At 52.4% G+C, this 19,944-nt stretch overlaps 7 protein-coding genes and 1 non-coding gene across 8 annotated transcripts; 5 read left to right on the forward strand and 3 right to left on the reverse strand.

Moving 5' to 3' along the window:
* Positions 1–124: 124 nt before the first annotated feature.
* Positions 125–1,338, forward strand: BJX67DRAFT_309987 (HPP family protein). Its single transcript, XM_071027139.1, has 2 exons — positions 125–633; positions 689–1,338. The coding sequence occupies exons 1-2, from the start codon at positions 301–303 to the stop codon at positions 1,271–1,273; spliced, it is 918 nt and encodes a 305-aa protein (XP_070881283.1). The 5' UTR covers positions 125–300; the 3' UTR covers positions 1,274–1,338.
* A 232-nt stretch (positions 1,339–1,570) lies between these two features.
* Positions 1,571–4,396, forward strand: BJX67DRAFT_366772 (ATP-binding cassette family ATPase ARB1). Its single transcript, XM_071030438.1, has 2 exons — positions 1,571–2,500; positions 2,552–4,396. Exons 1-2 carry the CDS (start codon positions 1,916–1,918, stop codon positions 3,818–3,820), a joined length of 1,854 nt encoding a protein of 617 aa, XP_070881284.1. The 5' UTR covers positions 1,571–1,915; the 3' UTR covers positions 3,821–4,396.
* A 104-nt stretch (positions 4,397–4,500) lies between these two features.
* On the reverse strand, positions 4,501–6,232 carry BJX67DRAFT_366775 (TFIIH complex kinase subunit CCL1). The gene is made up of 2 exons (XM_071030439.1): positions 5,746–6,232; positions 4,501–5,686 (listed from the first exon to the last, which is right to left on the reverse strand). Exons 1-2 carry the CDS (start codon positions 6,079–6,081, stop codon positions 4,745–4,747), a joined length of 1,278 nt encoding a protein of 425 aa, XP_070881285.1. The 5' UTR covers positions 6,082–6,232; the 3' UTR covers positions 4,501–4,744.
* Positions 6,233–6,277: 45 nt separating this feature from the next.
* BJX67DRAFT_366777 (E2 ubiquitin-conjugating protein UBC1) lies at positions 6,278–8,219 on the reverse strand. Its single transcript, XM_071030440.1, has 3 exons — positions 7,225–8,219; positions 6,864–7,168; positions 6,278–6,811 (listed from the first exon to the last, which is right to left on the reverse strand). Exons 1-3 carry the CDS (start codon positions 7,483–7,485, stop codon positions 6,637–6,639), a joined length of 741 nt encoding a protein of 246 aa, XP_070881286.1. The 5' UTR covers positions 7,486–8,219; the 3' UTR covers positions 6,278–6,636.
* A 480-nt stretch (positions 8,220–8,699) lies between these two features.
* BJX67DRAFT_375417 (26S protease regulatory subunit 4) lies at positions 8,700–13,212 on the forward strand (the record flags this gene model as incomplete). The annotated part of the gene is made up of 5 exons (XM_071031688.1): positions 8,700–9,627; positions 9,732–9,927; positions 10,121–10,125; positions 11,435–11,601; positions 11,674–13,212. The coding sequence occupies 5 exons, from the start codon at positions 8,700–8,702 to the stop codon at positions 13,210–13,212; spliced, it is 2,835 nt and encodes a 944-aa protein (XP_070881287.1).
* Positions 13,213–13,538: 326 nt separating this feature from the next.
* On the reverse strand, positions 13,539–13,638 carry BJX67DRAFT_t89. The gene has a single exon. It is a non-coding gene; the product is annotated as a tRNA-Leu (tRNA).
* Positions 13,639–13,938: 300 nt separating this feature from the next.
* On the forward strand, positions 13,939–17,321 carry BJX67DRAFT_366787 (DUF803 domain membrane protein). Its single transcript, XM_071030441.1, has 2 exons — positions 13,939–15,367; positions 15,430–17,321. Exons 1-2 carry the CDS (start codon positions 14,443–14,445, stop codon positions 16,866–16,868), a joined length of 2,364 nt encoding a protein of 787 aa, XP_070881288.1. The 5' UTR covers positions 13,939–14,442; the 3' UTR covers positions 16,869–17,321.
* A 482-nt stretch (positions 17,322–17,803) lies between these two features.
* BJX67DRAFT_385807 (glycoside hydrolase family 3 protein) lies at positions 17,804–19,930 on the forward strand (the record flags this gene model as incomplete). The annotated part of the gene is made up of 10 exons (XM_071033937.1): positions 17,804–17,978; positions 18,097–18,189; positions 18,252–18,359; positions 18,420–18,496; positions 18,563–18,670; positions 18,727–18,905; positions 18,954–19,022; positions 19,078–19,293; positions 19,343–19,640; positions 19,692–19,930. Coding segments are annotated over 10 exons (1,562 nt in total), but the record flags the coding sequence as incomplete, so codon positions are not given.
* Between the last annotated feature and the right edge of the window lie 14 nt (positions 19,931–19,944).

Here is a 19,944-nt window from a genome sequence, read left to right on the forward strand (position 1 = left end):
TTTTCTGGGCTAAACCAAGGCTTGGCCCCATACTCCGGGGTATATATTGACGAGACACCGTCCCTCCCTCCCTTGCTCCACCGCTGGGAATGGTATTTGGGCAGCTGGTTCTCCCTGTTTTCATGACATTTTTTGCCTTGCAAGCCTCTGAGATCAGAACTGTGTTGAGAATTTTAGCGACACCTTGAGAGCATCGAGTATATCGGCAGTGGGCTTTCCGGCGAACTTGCTCCGCCAATACCATTCGCAAGGAGCGAAAGTCCTCCATGCAGTTTTGAGTCAGAATAAGGTGTGGCAGACATGACGGCAACTCGTGGCGCGCCTGAGCATTCCTCACGGTCTTCCGTGCACCAACACCGACGCCGACATAGCATCGACTTCTCTCGTTGGCATTTCGACATTGATGCCGTCCTGAACCCGTTTCTCCCTCCTCCACCCTGGCACTTGCTGCCACGCCCTGTCTCTCATTTCTTTGGATATAGAGAGGAACACCCGTCGAGGGCAGTTGGGAATATCGTCATTGCGTTTTGGGCTTTAACTGGAGTTTTCTGCGGGGTGCTCATCATCTCCGAGGTTTCACTGCACGTTCCTGAATTTCGAAACCACAATGCACCGATCATTGTTGGTAGTTTCGTGCGTATACCTAACCCATTGACTAATTGATGTTTACCATACTAATGCCACGCAGGGTGCGGCTGCAGTCCTAGAATTCTGCGCCATTGAGTCACCCTTCGCTCAGCCGCGAAACGCGTTTTTCAGCCAGTGTATCGCAAGCCTTATCGGAATCGTCATTGCAAAGCTCTTCGCCTTGAATCCGAGTGCTCACTCCAAGCCCGAACTCGCCGGGGCACTTGCATGTGCCGTAGCAACGATGATGATGGTCCTTACGGGCACGGTCCACCCACCCGCGGGAGCAACAGCTCTCCTTGCCGCGACTGAGCTCCAGGAGGTCGGCTGGTGGCTGATTCCCATCATGATACTGGGCGTTTCACTCATGCTATCGGTGGCTTTGTTGCTCAATAACATTCAGCGTCGGTTCCCAGTATATTGGTGGACACCGCATCCCCTTGCGAAGCCGAAGCCACAGCCGCAGGACGCGGAGAGCGCGCCGGAGATCAAGCAGGAGAGCGACTCGGGCTCCGCTGAGTCTGGCTTCACGGAACCCATGGAGGTCGTCATTCGAGATGGCAGGGTTCATGTACCAGATAACTTGTGGCTCGAGGCGGAGGAGAAGGAAGTCTTAGAGAAGATCTGTGAGCGCATGCAGCAATAGATCTATATATACTTACGAGGCATCCATAAAAAGAAATTTGCTCTTCAATCCAGTAGTTTGTTTCTCTTGAGCTTGAACAATGAGAAAGGCGGTGATTAGTCATGCCTTGATATCTTGTCAATCATGTGACTTAGATGCCCAAATCGGGAAAAGCCGCGCCACGCCCGCCCGGGCCCGCCGCCCACCAGGCCCCTCGAATGACGTAGATCAGCCAATCGCAGTCGCGCTTGGCGCTCCACCGCCGAAGGAATTTTTGGCCGCGTCTTTCAGGCTCAAAAAGCACAATCACAATAATCGCTGCAATCTCTGATTCTCTCCTTTCGTCTATCTTCAAAGGCGTCATCATCCCCCACCCTCGCCTCGATACTTGTCCTTTCTTTCAAGTATCGCCTCCCTTCTTCCTTCTCAGCCTGCCTTTACTGCGTTTGGCTGTGTTGAGTCTATCGATAAGGGCTTGGAGCAGCCTCCTCCCCCACCCAAGTACCAGGAACCTTCTCGCCCCCCCGCTATTTTTACTTCCTGATCCACCTCCTCTCATTTTTTCCCTCCTTCACCTCGTCTTCACGCGGGCTTTACGTTCAAGCCTTTCCCCCTCGTCACCTCTCTCGCCTCTTCCCCTTTCTACAACACCGCTCAGACAAGATGGTCTCCGCCTCCAAAGCCGCCCGGATGGCCAAGCGTGCCGCCGATGGCGAAGGCAAAAAGAAGCTCGGAAAGTCAAAGAAGGACGTCGAGACGCCTGTCGACTCCGATGGCACCGGTGCTGAGGACCAGCCTGCCACCACGGACGCCAAGATGAAGGAAGTCGAGAAGCTCACAGCACAGATGGACAAGCACGGTCTGTCGGATCGTGTCACCACGGGTGTCCTCTCGTCCATGTCCTCCTCTCGCGATGTCAAGATCACCTCCGCCTCCCTTGTGTTCCACGGCAAGGTCCTCATCACCGACTCCACCCTCGAACTTAACTTCGGTCGCCGATATGGCCTCCTCGGTGAGAACGGCTGCGGAAAGTCCACGCTGCTGAAGTCTATCGACGCCCGCGAATTCCCTATCCCCGAGCACATTGATATCTATCTGCTGAACGAGGGTGCCCCTCCTAGCGACTCGGGTGCGCTCGAGTGGGTTGTCAATGAGGCACAGAACCAGCTTGACCGTATGGAGAAGCAAGCGGAAGAGATCTTGGAGAAGGAAGGCCCCGATAGTCCGATCCTTGAGGATCTGTACGATGTACGTCGTCGCTACATGTTTTTTTGTAATGACCCCGCTAACATTGGCCAGCGTATGGACAAAATGGACCCCTCCACATTCCACACCCGCGCCTCCCTGATTTTGACCGGTCTTGGATTCAACAAGACGACAATTCACAAGAAGACCAAGGACATGTCTGGTGGTTGGCGTATGCGTGTTGCTCTCGCCAAGGCTCTGTTCGTCAAGCCTTCCTTACTTCTTCTTGACGACCCCACTGCACACTTGGATCTCGAAGCTTGCGTGTGGTTGGAAGAATACCTGAAGAAGTGGGAGCGCACCCTGGTCTTGGTTTCTCACTCTCAAGATTTCTTGAACGGTGTCTGCACAAACATGCTCGACATGCGTATGAAGCAGCTGCTGTACTACGGTGGTAACTACGACTCTTACCACAAGACCCGCGCTGAACAGGAGACCAACCAGATGAAGGCGTACAACAAGCAGCAGGAAGAAATTGCCCACATCAAGAAATTCATTGCTTCCGCTGGTACCTATGCCAACTTGGTGCGACAGGCTAAGTCTCGTCAAAAGATTTTAGACAAGATGGAGGCAGACGGCTTCATCCAGCCTGTCATTCCGGACCGAGTTTTCAGCTTCCGCTTCGCAGACGTCGAGAAGCTCCCTCCTCCCGTCCTGTCCTTCGATGACATCTCATTCTCGTACTCCGGTGACTGGAAAGATACTCTCTACGAACACCTTGACTTTGGTGTCGACATGGATTCTCGAACCGCACTCGTCGGTCCTAATGGTGTCGGCAAGTCGACCCTTCTGCGCCTCATGACTGGAAAGCTCTCCCCCATCGGTGGTCGTGTCAGCCGCCATACTCACCTGAAGCTCGGAATGTACAGCCAACACTCCGCGGAACAGCTCGACTTGACCAAGTCTGCCCTCGAGTTTGTCCGCGACAAGTTCCCCGAGCAGAGCCAAGACTTCCAGTACTGGCGTCAACAGCTCGGCCGCTACGGTCTCTCCGGTGAAGCCCAGACCGCCCTGATGGGAACGCTATCCGAAGGTCAAAAGAGCCGTATCGTGTTCGCCCTTCTCGCGATCGAAGCTCCCAACATGATCCTCCTCGACGAGCCGACTAACGGTCTCGATATCCCCACAATCGACAGTTTGGCCGATGCCATCAACGCCTTCAGCGGTGGTGTTGTCGTCGTGTCTCACGATTTCCGACTCCTCGACAAGATCGCCAAGGACATCATGGTCTGCGAGCACAAGACCGTCCACCGCTGGGATGGCACAATCGGTGAATACAAGGACCACCTCCGCAAGAAGATGATTTCCGAGGGTGCTGTCTAAGCTATTTGCCAACCGAGCCGCGTTCTTCAACCAATGAAACAACGTAATTCTCGCAGAGCCGCGGCCTCCTTTTTTCTCTTTTACGACTGGCATGCTAGAGATGACGACGCAAATAAATTGCGGGAAAAAAGGAAAAAGTTATTTTCTTTATTTTCATTAAACGTTCCATCTTGAGTCCAAGGAAGTCAGTCTTATCTCGGGAGTGACGAACCGTCCCAGATGGATGACTTCCGGGAAGGGGGAGGAGGATAGAATGACCGTCCCTCCCAACCTTTTTTTGCTTTGATACTTCTGGAGATATTCCATATCCATTTCTCGCTTCTCTCTTATCTCGATTCCGTTTCCTATTGGGTTTGTTTAGATGGCCTGCTTCTATCATATCATATCATACCTCATCCCCCTCCCCCATTATCTAGACTTCGGCATTGGAGGGTTGATGTGACTTGACTGCTTCGGTTGTCGTGCTGTGGTCTTTAACTATAGATGTGGTAGCTTCTTACTCCAGGTATGGGGTTTTAATGAATGAGATGAGGAATATGACTCCTTCGTTATTTCCATGCGCCGTCACAAAGTAGAGTGTTTGGTTGAGTTGGGGTTGAGGAACTCTGCAAATCACGAGTATCTGAGTTATCTGTACTCCTCTACAGCCTGCTTGCTCAACTTGAAAACCATAACATAATGTAGATTTTCCATTCATACTCCCCTTGACTACCTAGGTATCCCCCTACTATATCCCACAAATCCAAGATCCCGGCCTCTTCACTTCTCGCAGGACAGAAACACCACAGATCCCTGCACCTAAGGTCCAATCTGGACAATAATGCAGTATGCCGATATATTACCAATCCGTTCCAGAAATTTTAGTACATCTATAAACGCACGCTAGCTCGGTCGCATTGCATCCCAGCTCAGGCCATGGTACTGTTATGAGCCCTGCCTCTCCCTCGTCCTCTCCATGACCAACTCTCCACCGAAGATATCGTCTTTCCGCCTCGCGTCGCCCTCGACTTTGCGCTTCTTGGCGATCTGCTCCATCTCGCTTTCTGGCGTCGCGTGGTCGTGGTCATTTGCGGATGCTGTCGCTGCAGTCGCCGCTGCGGCTGCGGGGATCCGCTTCTGGCCAGCCAGGTTGTTAACCTTCTCTGGGTTCTGGCAGTGGTAGAGTTTTTTCCCGATGCGGCGCATGGCCTTCTTCTGGTCTGGGTCTGAGGCGAGAGGTTTGTAGGATTGGAGGAGGGTGGAGCAGTTATGGAGGGTTGTGAGGAGTTTGGCGTGGAGTTGGGTGAGCGGGTGGGTAGGGTCTGGGCCGGCACCGCCAAGTTTGGTATCAAGGTAGAATTCGGCGAGCGGGCGGTCTGCGAGGAGGAGGGCGGAGAGCCATATTTGAGCGGGGGTGTAGAAGAAGTAGGCGTCTGTCATTTGGGCGGCGGATTTGAGGATCTCGCGTGCATTGTGGTGGGCTCGCGCCAGGCGGTCCGATATTGAGGATGACGAGGTATTAGGCGGTAGAGGAAGAGACAGCATGGCGCGGCGGAGGTCGTCGGATGTTTGTTGGAGGTTATGAGGTGCTGGTTGGCCAAGGCCTTGGGAGATGGCGTTGAGCTCCATGATTCCGCCCTCGAGGCCGCGGAAGGGGTGTCGGACGTCAAAGGTGAAACGGAGGCTTTGCATGACAAGGAATTCTGGGGCAATGATATCTTCTGCTGAGGTGTCGCCGGGGACTCCATTGGCGAACTGTCGGAGCGACATGTAGTAGTTGTCGGTTTTGGTGGCGATGAAGAGGACGCATGGCATGATAGTTTTGGGATGGTAGGTCATGGGTGAGTTGGTGAGGTAGAAGCGGCGAAGGTACTGGATAGCGGTGGCCTGTATATGAATATCGCCGTTAGAAGGCATCCCTCTCGCGTTTTGCAAGGTTTTCATACCCTCACTATTGTCGGTAGCGGGGGTTTATAGCTCTCCCCCAGCTGCACAATCTGCTCACAGAAATACCGCACCAAGTCCTGTTCTTCCTCCGGCGTCAGACATTCAATATCCTTCTCATCCCCGGTTTTGCTGTCCGCATCGCTCGCGTTCGGATTGGGAGTGCCAACCGCAGAGGAGCTGGCTGATTTTCGCGCCTCACGCGCCCGGCGCAGGGCATCCCGCACGCGATCACTCGCAAGGGTATTTGTATTCCGCCGTAGTGACCGCAGAGAATCCTCCGTGAAGGACCACAGGCGGAACTGCGAGGAGGTGCGATAGAAATCGTCTTCGATCATGGCGATCGGAAAGTGAGAATTGGGGTTTAGTCGCTACTATTGCAGGAGCTGCGAGTCGTAGTTATGTAAGATCAGGAAAATCTAAAGACGGTACTCGCTATCCGAGTATCGACCGTCTCATCAATCCATGACAGGGACTGTTGTTGCGGATGTCAAAGAGAGTTGAGGTAAAAGTTGGGAGCTTTCGGCGGATCCACGTGCTTATCGATACGGAGCCCAATGCGGTAATCCCGCCAGCGCTCCAGCTCGACAGGGACCCAGTCCTCTTGTTTTTTGCTTCAGACCTGCCAATTTCCAGGAGATCAGACGGTAGCAATAGTTCATCAAGTTAGGCGTTGATATAGAGTAGGGATACGATTAATCAAGCGGGACAACCTCAGGCCATAAAATGCAAAATCGCAATGTATGCAGTTAACCAGTCATGACGGCATTATCTTTGGCTGAACGCCCCAAAGCCTGAAAAGAGGGCAAGAAAATATATCAAGAATTCGCCAGGCACCGTGCTCATCATCAAGTCCACCTGTCCTAAAAAAACTCCCTGAAAGTCACAACACCTTACGGCTCGCCGAGGAGTCGTGCGGTAACATCGCCCATATAAGCCTCCTCTAACTCATAGTCTTCGCCGCCATTCCGGTCAATACCGTAGTAGTTGAAGGCAGCCACGACCTGATCCAGGTCAAAGCCCATGGCACAAAACCTGTCGATCATTTGTTTATTATACCCATCGTATCTGTCAATATGTGTAAGCCAAAGGCCATCTCGGTGGAAAATCAGAGCCATACTTCGAGAGATCCTCCCTCTCCCGATCTTCCTTCTCCTTTTGCTCCAACAGGCGGAGTGACTCCGCTGTCGCGCCACCGCTGCCTTCTCCAGCAAGCCGCCGAGGAGCCCCCGCAAATTTTGTAGACCATTCCCGTGCCACCCGCTCGAACTCCTTTGGGTTCCGAAGTAGCATACCGGCAACTTCGGCGTCTTGGGGGTCTTTAGGCTCCGGAGTGCTGAGCAGCGACTGCAACGAGAGAAGGGCGGCTTTGATGGTAAGAATAGGAGACCAGGCGGACGATAGGGTATCAAGGCAGATGGCACCCTAGTTGTTTCAGCGATGAGTATAGCGCAGACTCGAGTTGGGGCCGACGGACTCACCGTTTGACTACTGACGTTCGGGTGCCAGACTTTGGTCACGAACTTCATGACAGGCGGTCGAAATGGGTATTCGGTGGGGATTTTGATATCGACCTTGAATGTGCCACCCTCATACGCAGTGCCAGGCGGCCCTGGAAAGGAGCCTAGAAGCTGTGTGATATCATCCTCATCACCTATCGGCTCCGCAGTGATCTGGGAGTGCGAATCCGCACGAATATCGGCGATCTCCTTCGCGATACGGCGGGTTCGGTTCGACGCCATGGTTACTAATTATGCAGGACGACCTTGCGATTCAGGAGCCTCAGAAATAGCGAGGAAGCAGGGCTTTATGTCGGCGGCACTCTGGTTAGCCCTGAGAGAAGAACGAACAATCCCCAACGTTGGGATAGTGGACGACAGGAAATCACCTGGAATAAATCGAGTCACAGAGGTGGATGACGTGGAAAGCTGCGTCGGAGATATGACTGGGAGCCTTGGGTTGCGACAGAGCCTCACGCAGAGTGGGAGGGGAAATTGAGGGGCCGGTGGATGGGGCACGAATGTCGACCAGTAAAAACTAAGAAACTATCTGTCTGTCTTGATGCGTCGATTAGGTAGAAATAGTGTGGAGTGATGGGGACAAGAAAGATGGCGGATGATGGTGAAGAAGAAGTTGGTCACCGAAGTTGCGTCTTTCCTTTCTTTTCCGAGCAGACAAGCCTGAGCCAACACGGGCACCACAACACCATTTACTCCGAGAAGAGGCCCTTTCACAGGCTGGGCATGTCTCTTCAATCAGTGGCCCAACGAGACTTGACAACTCCCTCAACTTCACCCACAAAACAGCTAGCTCGCACTTGTACAAATGCCTAATCAAATAATAGGTACCTAAACCTTGCTCGATTCTGTTGGTTTCCAAGCCACTCGGCACATTTCATACACAAAACAGAGTCACGTGGACAGTCCACCACACGTAATCAATGCCAAGACCTGACCGAGCGGATTGTGACAGCAGCTTCCAGCCTGACCTGAAGCAAGCTCTCGAAAGCTCCCCAATCTCCTTGCTCTCTTTCCGCGCCTTATCCTTTCCCTTTTCCCTTTTCCCTTGCATCCAACCTCTCTACTGCAATCCTGCTTCTTGATAGAAGTTTGTCAAACATACCTCGCTGACTATGGTTTGTCACATCTTTTTTCTCACAACGTCGCTCCCGTCTGACAGGCCTGAAATAAATAGGGTAACCAACAGTCCAACATCGGCGGAGGTCCCGGAGGAGACGGAAAGGACGACAAAGATAAGAAGGTAGATACTTCCCAGCCAGATGACACTCGTGGCCATTACTGACACCCGGTTCTAGAAGGACAAGCCGAAGTATGAGCCGCCTCCCCCTCCCACCACTCGCATCGGACGCAAGAAGCGCAAGGCCGCCGGCCCAAGCACCGCGTCGAAACTCCCAGATATTTATCCGACGTCACGGTGTAAATTAAGATATCTTCGAATGCAGCGTGTTCACGACCACCTGCTGCTCGAGGAAGAATACGTGGAGAACATGGAGCGGGTGCGCAAGTCCAAGGCACAGAGTTCTCAAGATACCGCTGCCCGTGGTGACGTCGACATCACGGACAGGAATGCGGATGAGCGTAGCCGAGTCGATGATATGAGAGGAAGTCCCATGGGTGTTGGCAACTTGGAGGAGTTGATTGACGATGACCACGCGATTGTCTCGAGCGCTACAGGGCCAGAATACTACGTGTCCATCATGTCATTTGTTGATAAAGACCTCCTTGAGCCTGGTGCTAGCATTCTCCTGCACCACAAATCGGTTTCGGTGGTCGGTGTGCTGACGGAAGAGTCGGATCCGCTGGTCTCAGTAATGAAGCTTGACAAAGCGCCAACCGAATCCTACGCGGATATTGGTGGTCTTGAATCTCAGATTCAGGAAGTTCGAGAATCAGTTGAGCTGCCTCTGCTTCACCCGGAGCTATACGAGGAGATGGGTATTAAACCGCCGAAGGGTGTCATCCTCTACGGGGCTCCAGGAACCGGAAAGACTCTACTTGCCAAGGCAGTCGCTAACCAGACGAGCGCAACTTTCCTGCGCATCGTGGGAAGTGAGCTGATTCAGAAGTATCTTGGAGACGGTCCACGCCTGGTGCGGCAGATTTTCCAAGTGGCAGCAGAACACGCGCCGTCTATTGTCTTCATCGATGAAATTGATGCGATTGGTACGAAGCGTTATGATTCGACTTCCGGGGGTGAACGAGAGATTCAGCGGACCATGCTTGAGCTCCTTAACCAGCTCGATGGATTCGATGACCGGGGCGACGTCAAGGTTCTTATGGCTACCAACAAAATCGAAACACTCGACCCAGCTTTGATTCGTCCGGGACGTATTGACCGCAAGATTCTTTTCGAGAGTCCAGATCGTGAGTTAAGCCATTGATACAGATAGAAGCTTCATACTAATAAAATGCAGAAAACACCAAGAAGAAGATTTTTACCCTCCATACCTCGAAGATGTCTCTTGGAGACGATGTCGACCTCGACGAGTTTGTCAACCAGAAGGACGATCTCTCGGGTGCGGATATCCGCGCCATTTGCACGGAAGCTGGCTTGATGGCACTTAGGGAACGCCGTATGAGGGTCCAGATGGACGATTTCCGCGCCGCTCGTGAACGGATCATGAAGACAAAGCAGGACGGTGGTCCTGTGGAGGGACTGTACTTGTAGATGCACGTGGTTATTGTGTCGCGCCCTCTTCCCGCCGATTTCATCATACCACAAAGCTAGTGTATTCTAATCCTGACAAGTCCATACTATTTAGCCATTGACTATGCGGATTTCTCGGTTCCTATCCATATCAGCAATTATGTTGTCCGCCTATCCACGTAATGAGAGTACGACATGCTGTCGACACAGGTGTCGTAAATAGCATGATGAGCTTCCATTGTTGCGCCGTTAGAATGATTTCAGAGATAAGAAGCCGGTAATACTGTCCCCGCCGAACAATACTCGTAGATATCAAGATTTCCACGAGGTTATTTCGAGATTCAGGGAAGCCGACAATTCACCTGCGAGTGGTCCATGCTCGATGTCTGCTGCCTTCTGTTGCGGGTCAGCTGGTGCCTGAAGTTTCGCGCCCTTCGACATCCCTGTTGGCTCGTATTGATAGCAGAATCATTGATTTTCTTGTTGAACAGTTCTTCCCAGCAAGGTCTTCTCTCCTCTCTTCCAAGGTTCCCACCTACACGTGTGCCTTCATTTGGTCCTCCATAACAGAGCCCAGCGCAAGTCTCTTCTCGTCCCAAAACCCGCAACACTCTCAATTTCGATCAAGCCTGTTCAGCATCCCCGACTCATCATGGTCTCTCGACTAGTAAACTCAGCATGGAAAGTTATTCCGGTATTCGAATCCCGCTCAATCCCCATCACAATCGACTTCTACACCAAAAAGCTCGGCTTCGAGCTCGCCAGCATCAAACCCGAGGAGGACGAACCGGACTCCGAGGCGCTCTACTTCTGTTCCATGTTCATCGGCAAAAAGGCGGACGCCAATTTCTACTTCTCCAAAGCCGATACTCCCGAGAGCTTTAAGGCGTCGGAGGCGATGATTGCTCTGGGAACTACTGAGTTTGATGAATACTATGTCTATTTGAAAGATCAGGCTGGTGTGCAGATTGCCGAAGAGGTTGAGGATAAGCCGTGGGGGTTTCGCCAGTTTGCACTCAAGGATCCGGATGGGAATTTGCTTACGTTTTTCAAGTTTCTGGAAGGAGGGAATCCTGGAACTGAATGAGTGATTTTGGACTGCGGCAACGCATCAAGCAAAGAAGTCAACCTTGTTTGACCTAATCCTAAACGAAGGCCGCAAGTTTACGTTCGTCTGCTGTTGCTGTATCCGTGGAGCACAGATATATATATGTATCTCTCGTCAAGGCAACCCAGAAAAGATCCCAAGCCGATTGCCGTGCGGCTTGAAGTCACTCCAGAAATTTTACCATTCTTGATCCCCAATAAAATATTTTATGGATTTTCTGCTTCTGCACTGGGGCGCTGCTCTGTTCCACAGGCAGCGGTGCCTCGGTCTGGGGCCTGATAAGATAAAGACAAACACTCAAACACTGCAAACATCATAAACTTTACAAACTTTCTTCGCCGCTGAAGGCATTGTCAGAGCCGTTCAGAAGCAGCACTTCGGTTAAAACTCGATTACAATGGACGGTTTCGATGAAGAAGCTTTCAAGCAGTTCTTCCCTTCAAGCTTTGGGAAGCAGGAGAAGAAGGCGAATGTCAACGCCCAGATCGACCTCACGAAACGCCCTTCCAATCCTGAGAGCCGCGACGAGAAGAAGTTGATTGGTGACGGAGACGGCGGCGCGGAATCTGATTCTGATGACGACGTGGGACCTCAGGCACAGAATGGAAACAGAAACAATGGTTCAGACGACTCAGATGGCTCAGATGGCTCCGAGTCGGACTCGGACTCCGACGATGAGGACGAATTCCCTGTATCGCATGAACTAATCATGAAAACGCACGAGCGCGCCGTTACCACCATTACTGTTGACCCCTCGGGATCGCGATTAATCACCGGCTCTACTGACTGTACGATAAAACTTCATGATTTTGCCTCTATGACACCTTCGACCGTGCGCTCATTCAAGTCCGTCGATCCCTCTGCGAAAAAGCAGTCTGTGGCGCAGGACACGCACGCAGTGCACTACACGGCCTTTAATCCCATTTCTCCGGCCTATGTTCTCGTCGTCTCTGCCACGCCACAACCGAGGATACTTGATCGCGATGGTGAAACGGTTACAGAGTTCGTGAAGGGTGATATGTATCTGCGGGATCTTCACCATACCAAGGGTCACATCTCAGAGGTGACGAGCGGCGCGTGGTCTCCGACAGATGAAAATCTGTGCGCAACCGCGGGAACGGATAGCACGGTACGGATATGGGATGCGAACATTGGAAGATCACAGAGGGAGGTGATTATGCACAAGTCACGGGCTGCAGGCTCCGCTGGTCGGAGCAAAATGACTGCTGTCGCGTGGAGCTCTCCGAAACAGGGCGGCCCCAGTGTTCTTGTTGCTGCGGCGCTTGACGGTAGCTTGTTGATGTGGGGTGGAAACGGACCTTATACTCGGCCTAGTGCCGAGGTTCGAGATGCCCATACACGGGTTACTTGGACGAGCGGTATTGACGTTAGCTCTGACGGGAGACTTGTCATCACCAAGGGTGGAGATGATACCATCAAATTGTGGGATACCAGGAAATTCAAGCAGCCGATCACAACCGTTGCGCATCCATCGAGCTCGTCCCGGTTTCCGACCTCGAACATCATCTTCTCGCCGACCTCGGCGAACGTTGTCACTGGTTCAGAGACCGGCCACTTGCATATTTTAAATCCAGCTACCTTGAAGCCGGAGCTGGTCACTCCAGTAACGCCTGAGTCGCCCTTGATCACAGTCCAGTGGCACGAAAAACTCAACCAGATCCTTACTGGATCAGCGAACGCCGAAACCCACGTTCTCTATAACCCTAACATCTCAACCAAGGGTGCTGCTCTGGTCATGTCCAAGGCTCCTAAGCGTCGTCATATCGACGACGACCCGAGCCTTACTATGAACCTCTCCCAGGGTATCTCGGGAGACTCAGTGGTTGTCGGATCGAACGGTGTCCCACATTATAGTTCATCTACGTGGTCTGCTCGGCACCCTACCATTGGGTTAACAGCTTCCGGCCGGTCGAGGGACCCCAGAAGACCTCACCTCCCTGCGCAGACGCCATTTGCGAAGTCGCAACCGGACGAGAGGCATATCCGGGAGAACATCCCTCTTAGCTCCATGCGCGACGAGGATCCTCGTGAGGCCCTGCTGAAATATGCTGAGAAGGCACAGAAGGATCCGATATTCACAAAGGCATGGAAAGAGACACAGCCTACACCAATCTATCGGGATTTAAGTGATGATGAAGAACCACAACCAGAGAAGAAAAGGGCGCGACGCTGAAATGAAAATGACTCTTTTGGCTTTATAGATTATAACTGGGAATGTCTCTCTGTATTTGTCTCGGGGTTGTTCTTGAGACGTAAAGTTAATTTTTCGTTGGCTGGACAATAAGTTGTTTATTCTGTTACAGCGGAGTATAAATTTGAGGAATTGACAAGGTTGACGATGGGGCGATTGAGGGATGAGGTAATGGGTACTCAAACTCTACTTCTTGAGAAGAAATATGACCAGGGTTCCATTTTCTGAGAGCGCTTGCTAGATAGAGCACATTCCTCTTCCGTGGCGGAAAGAAGTTGAAGTAACCGGAAAAAAAAAAGAATTGAAGTTGACAAGGGTGGGATTCGAACCCACGCCAAACAAATGACACGGAAGATTTGGATCAGTCCAGCCTGAACCGTGCGCCTTAGACCACTCGGCCACCTTGCCTGTCATGTACTTTAGTGACTACTATTAATGATACAAGTTGTTTATCAAACACCCTGGGATATCAGAGAAATGTTGTGTTTGGGAGAGATCCCTGCGTTGGTTGTTCCAACTTATTTCTGGAGTGACTGTCCTTGCCGCAAGCAGAGTCATAGAGAAGCTGATGCGCGAGCATCTTTGCTGTCATCGGTGCTCCTTGCCTGTTCAGATGTATGGAACCCCTGCCTCATGATGTTGGTTGGGCGCAGCCCGTCGAATGGTCGCTTGGATCGCTCTTTGTCCGGAGACAGAGCCAATGGGACACAGCGATCGGAGAGCACCACCCAGCGGCGCGGGGTTTTGCAGTCATTTGAGCCTCGAACTTGCATATTATTGACTCCGCAGCAGGATCTGGTGGTTGCGCCTCGTCCGCGATGGAGGCCGGCGCCCGCACGTGCACTCGAGCTCCTCCACCTCCAACAGCGGTCAAGTTCCAACCTCCACTCGTCTCTCATCGGTTGCTCCCCCTCTTCCTGCCCGGGAATCCGCAGGATCTTTGTCCTGCCAACGGAATCCTTGCCTTCCAGGCAGCGCTTTCAAACCGACAACAGTGCAACTCAGGTTCCGGCATCTTCAGGGGCGCTGCGATGCAGTTCTTTCCCGCTCCAGCATGAACCTCTCGGGCTCGTTCACATCCTAATTCAACGCAGGGTTCGAGGACCCTCGTGCCTGGTCCACCTTGGTGGTCACGGAAGCTAGGCTGCCTCCTACCTTCGCTGTGAACTAGCTTAGCTTATCTTGTCTCGTATCCCTCGACTTTGACCTCTAATGGATTTGACGCAACAGTATCCTCTAGCAGCTGGCCTGCTCGCCGCGCTCGCTTCCGCAGTCGCTCCGACACCTATATCCTCTCAGAACACAACTTCACCTCCGTACTCTTTTCCTACATTAGCATCGGACACCGGACACGACCATGGCGACGAGGGGAGTGAGCCCTACGAATGGTCATCGTTAATCGGTATCATCACTGCACTGGCTGGCAATGTGCTAATTTCTTTGGCCCTTAATATTCAACGCTACGCCCATATTCGGATAGAGAAGGAGTGGGAACATGAGAAACTACAACAAGACTTGCATTGGAAGCGCATGCATCGCCGCCAAATATCTGGGGCGTCCTATGGTGCTGTCGACGATGGTGAACAAAGCACTGTGGGGCAGGAATCGACATCACGGTCGGGAAGGTTTGGAGGTGATATCTCTGGCCAAGAAAGCAATCTACGGGGTTCTATCCTATCGGACCAGACGATACGTTCTGAAGATCAGACGCAGCACAGGAAACGGAAGTCGTATCTTCGTTCTCCGTATTGGTGGGCAGGGATAATCCTCATGACCCTTGGCGAAGCTGGGAATTTCATGGCATATGGCTTTGCTCCGGCGTCCATCGTTTCGCCTTTAGGAGTTGTGGCATTGATCTCGAACTGTGTTATTGCGCCGTTTATGCTCAAAGAAAAGTTTCGGAAGCGCGACTTTTGGGGTGTCATAGTTGCTATTGCCGGCGCGGTTGTGGTTGTTCTCAGCGCAAAGTCATCCGAAGAGAAGATCGGACCGCATGAAATCTGGGTGATGATTACTCGGTGGGAATTCGAGCTTTACTTGGGTCTCACTGCTGCCCTCATCGTTGTTCTGATGTGGGCGAGTGGCAAGTATGGATCACGGACGATACTAATTGATGTTGGGCTTGTCGGACTATTTGGTATGTCGGCATTCGCTCTCCCAGACAGTTTCTACCCAGTGGTGGGCGCTAACTTATCATAGGTGGGTATACCGCTCTGTCAACGAAAGGTGTCTCATCACTTTTGTCATTTACTCTGTGGCATGTTATTACTTTCCCAGTTACCTATTTGTTGGCATTTGTTCTCGTTTTCAGCGCCTTGATGCAAATTCGATACATCAACAAAGCTCTCCAGCGATTCGATTCCACACAAGTGATTCCAACGCAGTTTGTCCTTTTCACCCTCTCAGTTATTATTGGAAGTGCCGTTCTGTACCGAGACTTCCAGTCCTACACCGCCGCCCGCGCGGGGAAATTCGTGGGTGGCTGTCTTCTCACTTTCCTGGGCGTTTATTTCATCACCAGTGGGCGAGTTCGCGCCGATGATGAATCCTCTTACTCTACCGACGAGGAAGAAGCTATCGGCCTCCTAAGCGGAGAGCGATATCAGGACAGGGTTGACCTAACCCCGCCTCAGCATGCTCAAACGAGGAATATGCCACGGCCGCAGACACCTGATCTTTTGGACGTTGCCCCTCAATCTCCTTCAGGCTCGCTACTTAGTAGGGATCTGGAGGATCTTGATGATAACCAAAGCACTCCTCGGGCACTGTTATCCGCCGCAACCCCCTCGCCCGCTGGCTCTGTGGCTGCCGGCTCCCTCTCCGAACCTTCTCCCGGCTCCTCCGCCTCGTCTCGATCCGTATCTCTTCTGAGAAATCCCTGGGTTGATACCTCCGAACAGGGCTCCAAAACCCCTAGCTCTGAGCCAGTTGACCGACCAAGCACACCGGAACAGGCTCCGCCCCATGCAGCTAGCTCTACGGTGCTTCTTCGCTTCCCTCCAGCTCCGGAGACGGATGGAGCAACAGCGCAGGACGGTACGCGGCCCAATGCTCGAAATAATACTGTTCCCCAAACACCACCGAGGAAACCGCGGTACTCCTTTTCTGCACGCTTCTCCCCTGGTCCCCTGTTTTCCACCCTGTCAGGAGGGTTCAGCGCAGTTGTTGCGGACTCGCTACGTCGCGGTGAAATGAGCCCGGCGAAGGATCGAAAATCGGGCAGACAAGGTGGACGGAGGAAGCGCCCGAGTACATCGATTCTCGATGGCTTCTTACGCAACCCGAATGGCGAGGGAGATGCTCCTCAGGGTCAAGACATTGCTCCTTGGGATGGAATGCACCGGGCTTCAACAGTCACAGCTCCCCCGGACGCGGCTGATGGTCTTGCAACAGCGCCTGTGAGCGTAGGGTACTCCACGCCCGGGGAATCTGAAGAGATAACTCGCAACCAATCCGACGATCTCAGCACAGTCTCACGGCTGCGCAGTCTAAGCGACTCGTGGAGTCAATCGGCTCCATGGTTGGGAGGCGTGCTGCATAAAAGAAAAGATGGCGAGCAGGAGCCTGACGAAAGGAATGGGGTGGACAGGTCTTCAAATCAGGATGATCATCCGGGAGCATCTGCTGCAAATGCATGAAGAACGGTTTTCGAAGGTACTACAACTGTATGGCTACAGGTACATATTTCTCTCCTTTCCATCTTCATTGTTGATATTTGCGGTCCATGGCGGGCGTCTGTTGATACCCTTGCGAATAATCTCTTCGCCCCTATATTTCCTTGTAATTAGAGAATCCCCGGCTGCTTTATGGCCTCTTCACTTTCTCATGGACGGGTTCTTCCCTCACTTCATTTTCATTTATGTGCATCAGCTCGTTTCGCTCTCTCGTGACTGGTGGCTACCATTAATATGTGCCGGTCAGGTCTTTGGAGACATTATTTGCCGTGGAGCTTTCAATAGGTGGAAAAAGTGACAAAGTATTTTTTAGCATGACCCTTAAAACATTGACCTGGAAGATCTTTACGCCATCCGGAGCTCGCTCTTCATGCTCATGATGCTCTCTGAGTCTGGGAACCCCTCCTCATTTCCTGCACCTGCTTTTAACCGTGATCTCCATCCTCTCTCCTCCGCCGGGGTTTCCTTCTCGTCCACTCAAGTCCTTGCCCACATCAGCCCCTCGTCTCTCATTGATCAATTGCTTTTCGGTGTCTTCACTATCCTGGTCCGGACTCATCTCCGAATGCTTGGATCTTCCTCCTCTCCGGCCTTGGCCGTTTGTTCGCTCGCTCTGGCGAGCGATTCCCGTGAGAATGGAAGTGCTCTCCCCCACACGCCGAAGCCCAGCTCTGATTCGTTTTCTTTTCCCTATTTTCCTTTGGCTCTGAGCTCACGATCCTGGTTTTGCGAACTATTCCGTGGAGCTCCGTTTTTGCGGATGGGACCTTTGGAATAAGATCAGCCCAGTGTCCCCCGTCCGCGAGCCTCTTTGTTTTCTGCATGAATTGATTTCCCTGACAGCGGGCGAGAGAAGCTCAGAGCCAATAGCTGCTGTGGCGTGCAACAAAACAGGAGCGATGTTGTCACGTCTCGTATCGAGGGGGCTGTTGCTCCTTCAGGTCTGCGCTGGCTTGACGGCGGCGCGGGACTCTTCGCCTCTCTACAAGGATCCGAATGCTCCCATTGAGGACCGTGTTTCTGATCTTCTTGGCCGAATGACGGTTGAGGATAAGGTGGCTCAGTTGATACAAGGTGCGTTTTTGTCTGGATAGCGAGGAACTGCAACTCCGCTTCCTCTTTCTCAACTCCGGCTCGGGTTGATTATCGTTGCGCTGATCCTGCTCATGATTGTGGCTGACTGGGATTACAGGCGATGTCACGAATTGGGCAGATGCGGACACAGGGGAGTTCAATTACACGGGTTTAGTCGAGAACATGAGGGAGAAGGCCGGCATGTTCTACGGTATGAGCCATTGCATCATGACGGCTTGACAAAAGTGCTGCTGACGGCCGGATCTTTCCCAGTTGGATACCCTGTTTCTTGGGACTGGATTGCAACCAATGTCAAGCGAGGGCAGGACTACCTGCTGGAAAACACAACTCTGGGCATTCCGGCGTTCGTCCAGACCGAAGGTATGAGTATATACTGCGATGATAGGAAGGAAATGTGCTGATGCGTATCCAACTCTATAGCTATTCACGGTTTTTTGATCGGCAACGCCACGATCTACAACTCTCCCATTGCTTATGGATGCTCGTTTAACCGGGAGGTATGCGCCTACCAATTTCCTGCGACATTGGTCATGCTTGGTCAGACTATCTAACGTACGCAATAGTTGATCCACAAAATGGCACAGCTCATTAGTCAAGAGGCCCTTGCTCTCGGTATTAACCAGCTCTTCGCCCCGGTTGTCGATCTTGCTCGTGAGTTGAGATTCGGTCGTGTAAGAACGCTCCCTCGATATGCCAGTCAGTTCAACAAAACTAATGGGGACTCCAGGTGGAGGAGACATTCTCGGAAGACCCTTACCTCGCCGGCGAGATTGGATATCAATATGTCACTGGGTTGCAGAGCCGTAATGTTTCCGCACAGGTCAAACATTATGCAGGGTTTAGCCAGCCTGAACAGGGGATCAACACTGGTCCTGTCCATGGCGGAGAGAGATATCGACGAACAACGTATGTGCCAATCGGATAACAATAGCCGCGGTGTTGACTTGCATGCAGTTGGTTACCATCGTTCAAGCGAGCAATTATCGACGCTGGCGCGTGGAGCATCATGAGCGCCTACCATTCGTAAGTGCTCTATTTCGGTAAAAAGTTCGAGAGATCGCCTGACGCCTCTTCCTAGATATGATGGTGTCCCTGCCGTCGCCGATTACCATCTTCTCACGGAAATACTGAGGGAAGAATGGGGATACGAGTACTTCGTGATCAGCGATGCTGGTGCAACTGACCGGATATGCAGCGAATTCCGCCTCTGCGAGAGCTCGCCTATTGACTCGGAGTCTGTGACCCTCCAGGCTCTTCCTGCGGGCAATGATGTTGAAATGGGTGGTGGTTCATTGTTAGTTCCCCTCATGGGCTGGATGGATAAACATAGCTAATCATGGCAGCAATTTCCGCACTATCCCTGAGTTGTTAGAGAGCGGCAAGCTTGACATTGAGACTGTTGACACCGCTGTCTCGCGAGTCCTGCGCTCCAAGTTCGTCGCAGGTCTATTCGAAAACCCATACCCAGCAGCTCCTAAAGAGGAGTGGGAAAATCTTATTCACAGCAAAGAGGCCGTTGAATTGGCCCGGCAATTGGATAAAGAATCAATCGTTCTGCTAGAGAACCATGACAATATCCTCCCGCTGAAGAAGACGGGCGACATTGCCGTCATTGGGCCTATGGCGCACGGATTCATGAACGTACGCATCTCACCCGACCGGCCCTCTCACGTCCGAGCTAATCGAGAATAGTACGGTGACTATGTCGTCTACCAAAGCCAATACCGCGGTGTCACGCCGTTGGATGGTATCAAAGCAGCCGTCGACGGGGAAGCCCGCGTGCACTACGCCCAGGGCTGTGAGCGCTGGAGCAACGACGAGTCCGGTTTCGCCGAGGCTGTGGAAGCAGCCAAGAAATCCGATGTCGCTATCGTCGTGGTCGGAACTTGGTCTCGAGACCAGCAGGAACTATGGCAGGGGTTGAACGCAACGTATGAACAACCCC

Source organism: Aspergillus lucknowensis (genome assembly GCF_044049455.1).
Source record: "Aspergillus lucknowensis strain CBS 449.75 chromosome Unknown BJX67scaffold_70, whole genome shotgun sequence".
Classification (NCBI taxonomy): domain Eukaryota; kingdom Fungi; phylum Ascomycota; class Eurotiomycetes; order Eurotiales; family Aspergillaceae; genus Aspergillus; species Aspergillus lucknowensis.

What these genes read in the sequence shown, in the direction of transcription:
- BJX67DRAFT_309987 (XM_071027139.1), top strand. Translation starts at nt 301, where the DNA reads ATGACGGCAACTCGTGGCGCGCCTGAGCATTCCTCACGGTCTTCCGTG. An exon ending in CGATCATTGTTGGTAGTTTC is followed by an intron (nt 634 to 688) that starts GTGCGTATACCT and finishes AATGCCACGCAG; the next exon opens with GGTGCGGCTGCAGTCCTAGA.
- BJX67DRAFT_366772 (XM_071030438.1), top strand. Translation starts at nt 1,916, where the DNA reads ATGGTCTCCGCCTCCAAAGCCGCCCGGATGGCCAAGCGTGCCGCCGAT. An exon ending in TCCTTGAGGATCTGTACGAT is followed by an intron (nt 2,501 to 2,551) that starts GTACGTCGTCGC and finishes AACATTGGCCAG; the next exon opens with CGTATGGACAAAATGGACCC.
- BJX67DRAFT_366775 (XM_071030439.1), bottom strand. Translation starts at nt 6,081, where the DNA reads ATGATCGAAGACGATTTCTATCGCACCTCCTCGCAGTTCCGCCTGTGG. An exon ending in CGCTACCGACAATAGTGAGG is followed by an intron (nt 5,687 to 5,745) that starts GTATGAAAACCT and finishes ATTCATATACAG; the next exon opens with GCCACCGCTATCCAGTACCT.
- BJX67DRAFT_366777 (XM_071030440.1), bottom strand. Translation starts at nt 7,485, where the DNA reads ATGGCGTCGAACCGAACCCGCCGTATCGCGAAGGAGATCGCCGATATT. An exon ending in CGAACGTCAGTAGTCAAACG is followed by an intron (nt 7,169 to 7,224) that starts GTGAGTCCGTCG and finishes TGAAACAACTAG; the next exon opens with GGTGCCATCTGCCTTGATAC. An exon ending in GAGAGGGAGGATCTCTCGAA is followed by an intron (nt 6,812 to 6,863) that starts GTATGGCTCTGA and finishes ACATATTGACAG; the next exon opens with ATACGATGGGTATAATAAAC.
- BJX67DRAFT_366787 (XM_071030441.1), top strand. Translation starts at nt 14,443, where the DNA reads ATGGATTTGACGCAACAGTATCCTCTAGCAGCTGGCCTGCTCGCCGCG. An exon ending in TGGGCTTGTCGGACTATTTG is followed by an intron (nt 15,368 to 15,429) that starts GTATGTCGGCAT and finishes AACTTATCATAG; the next exon opens with GTGGGTATACCGCTCTGTCA.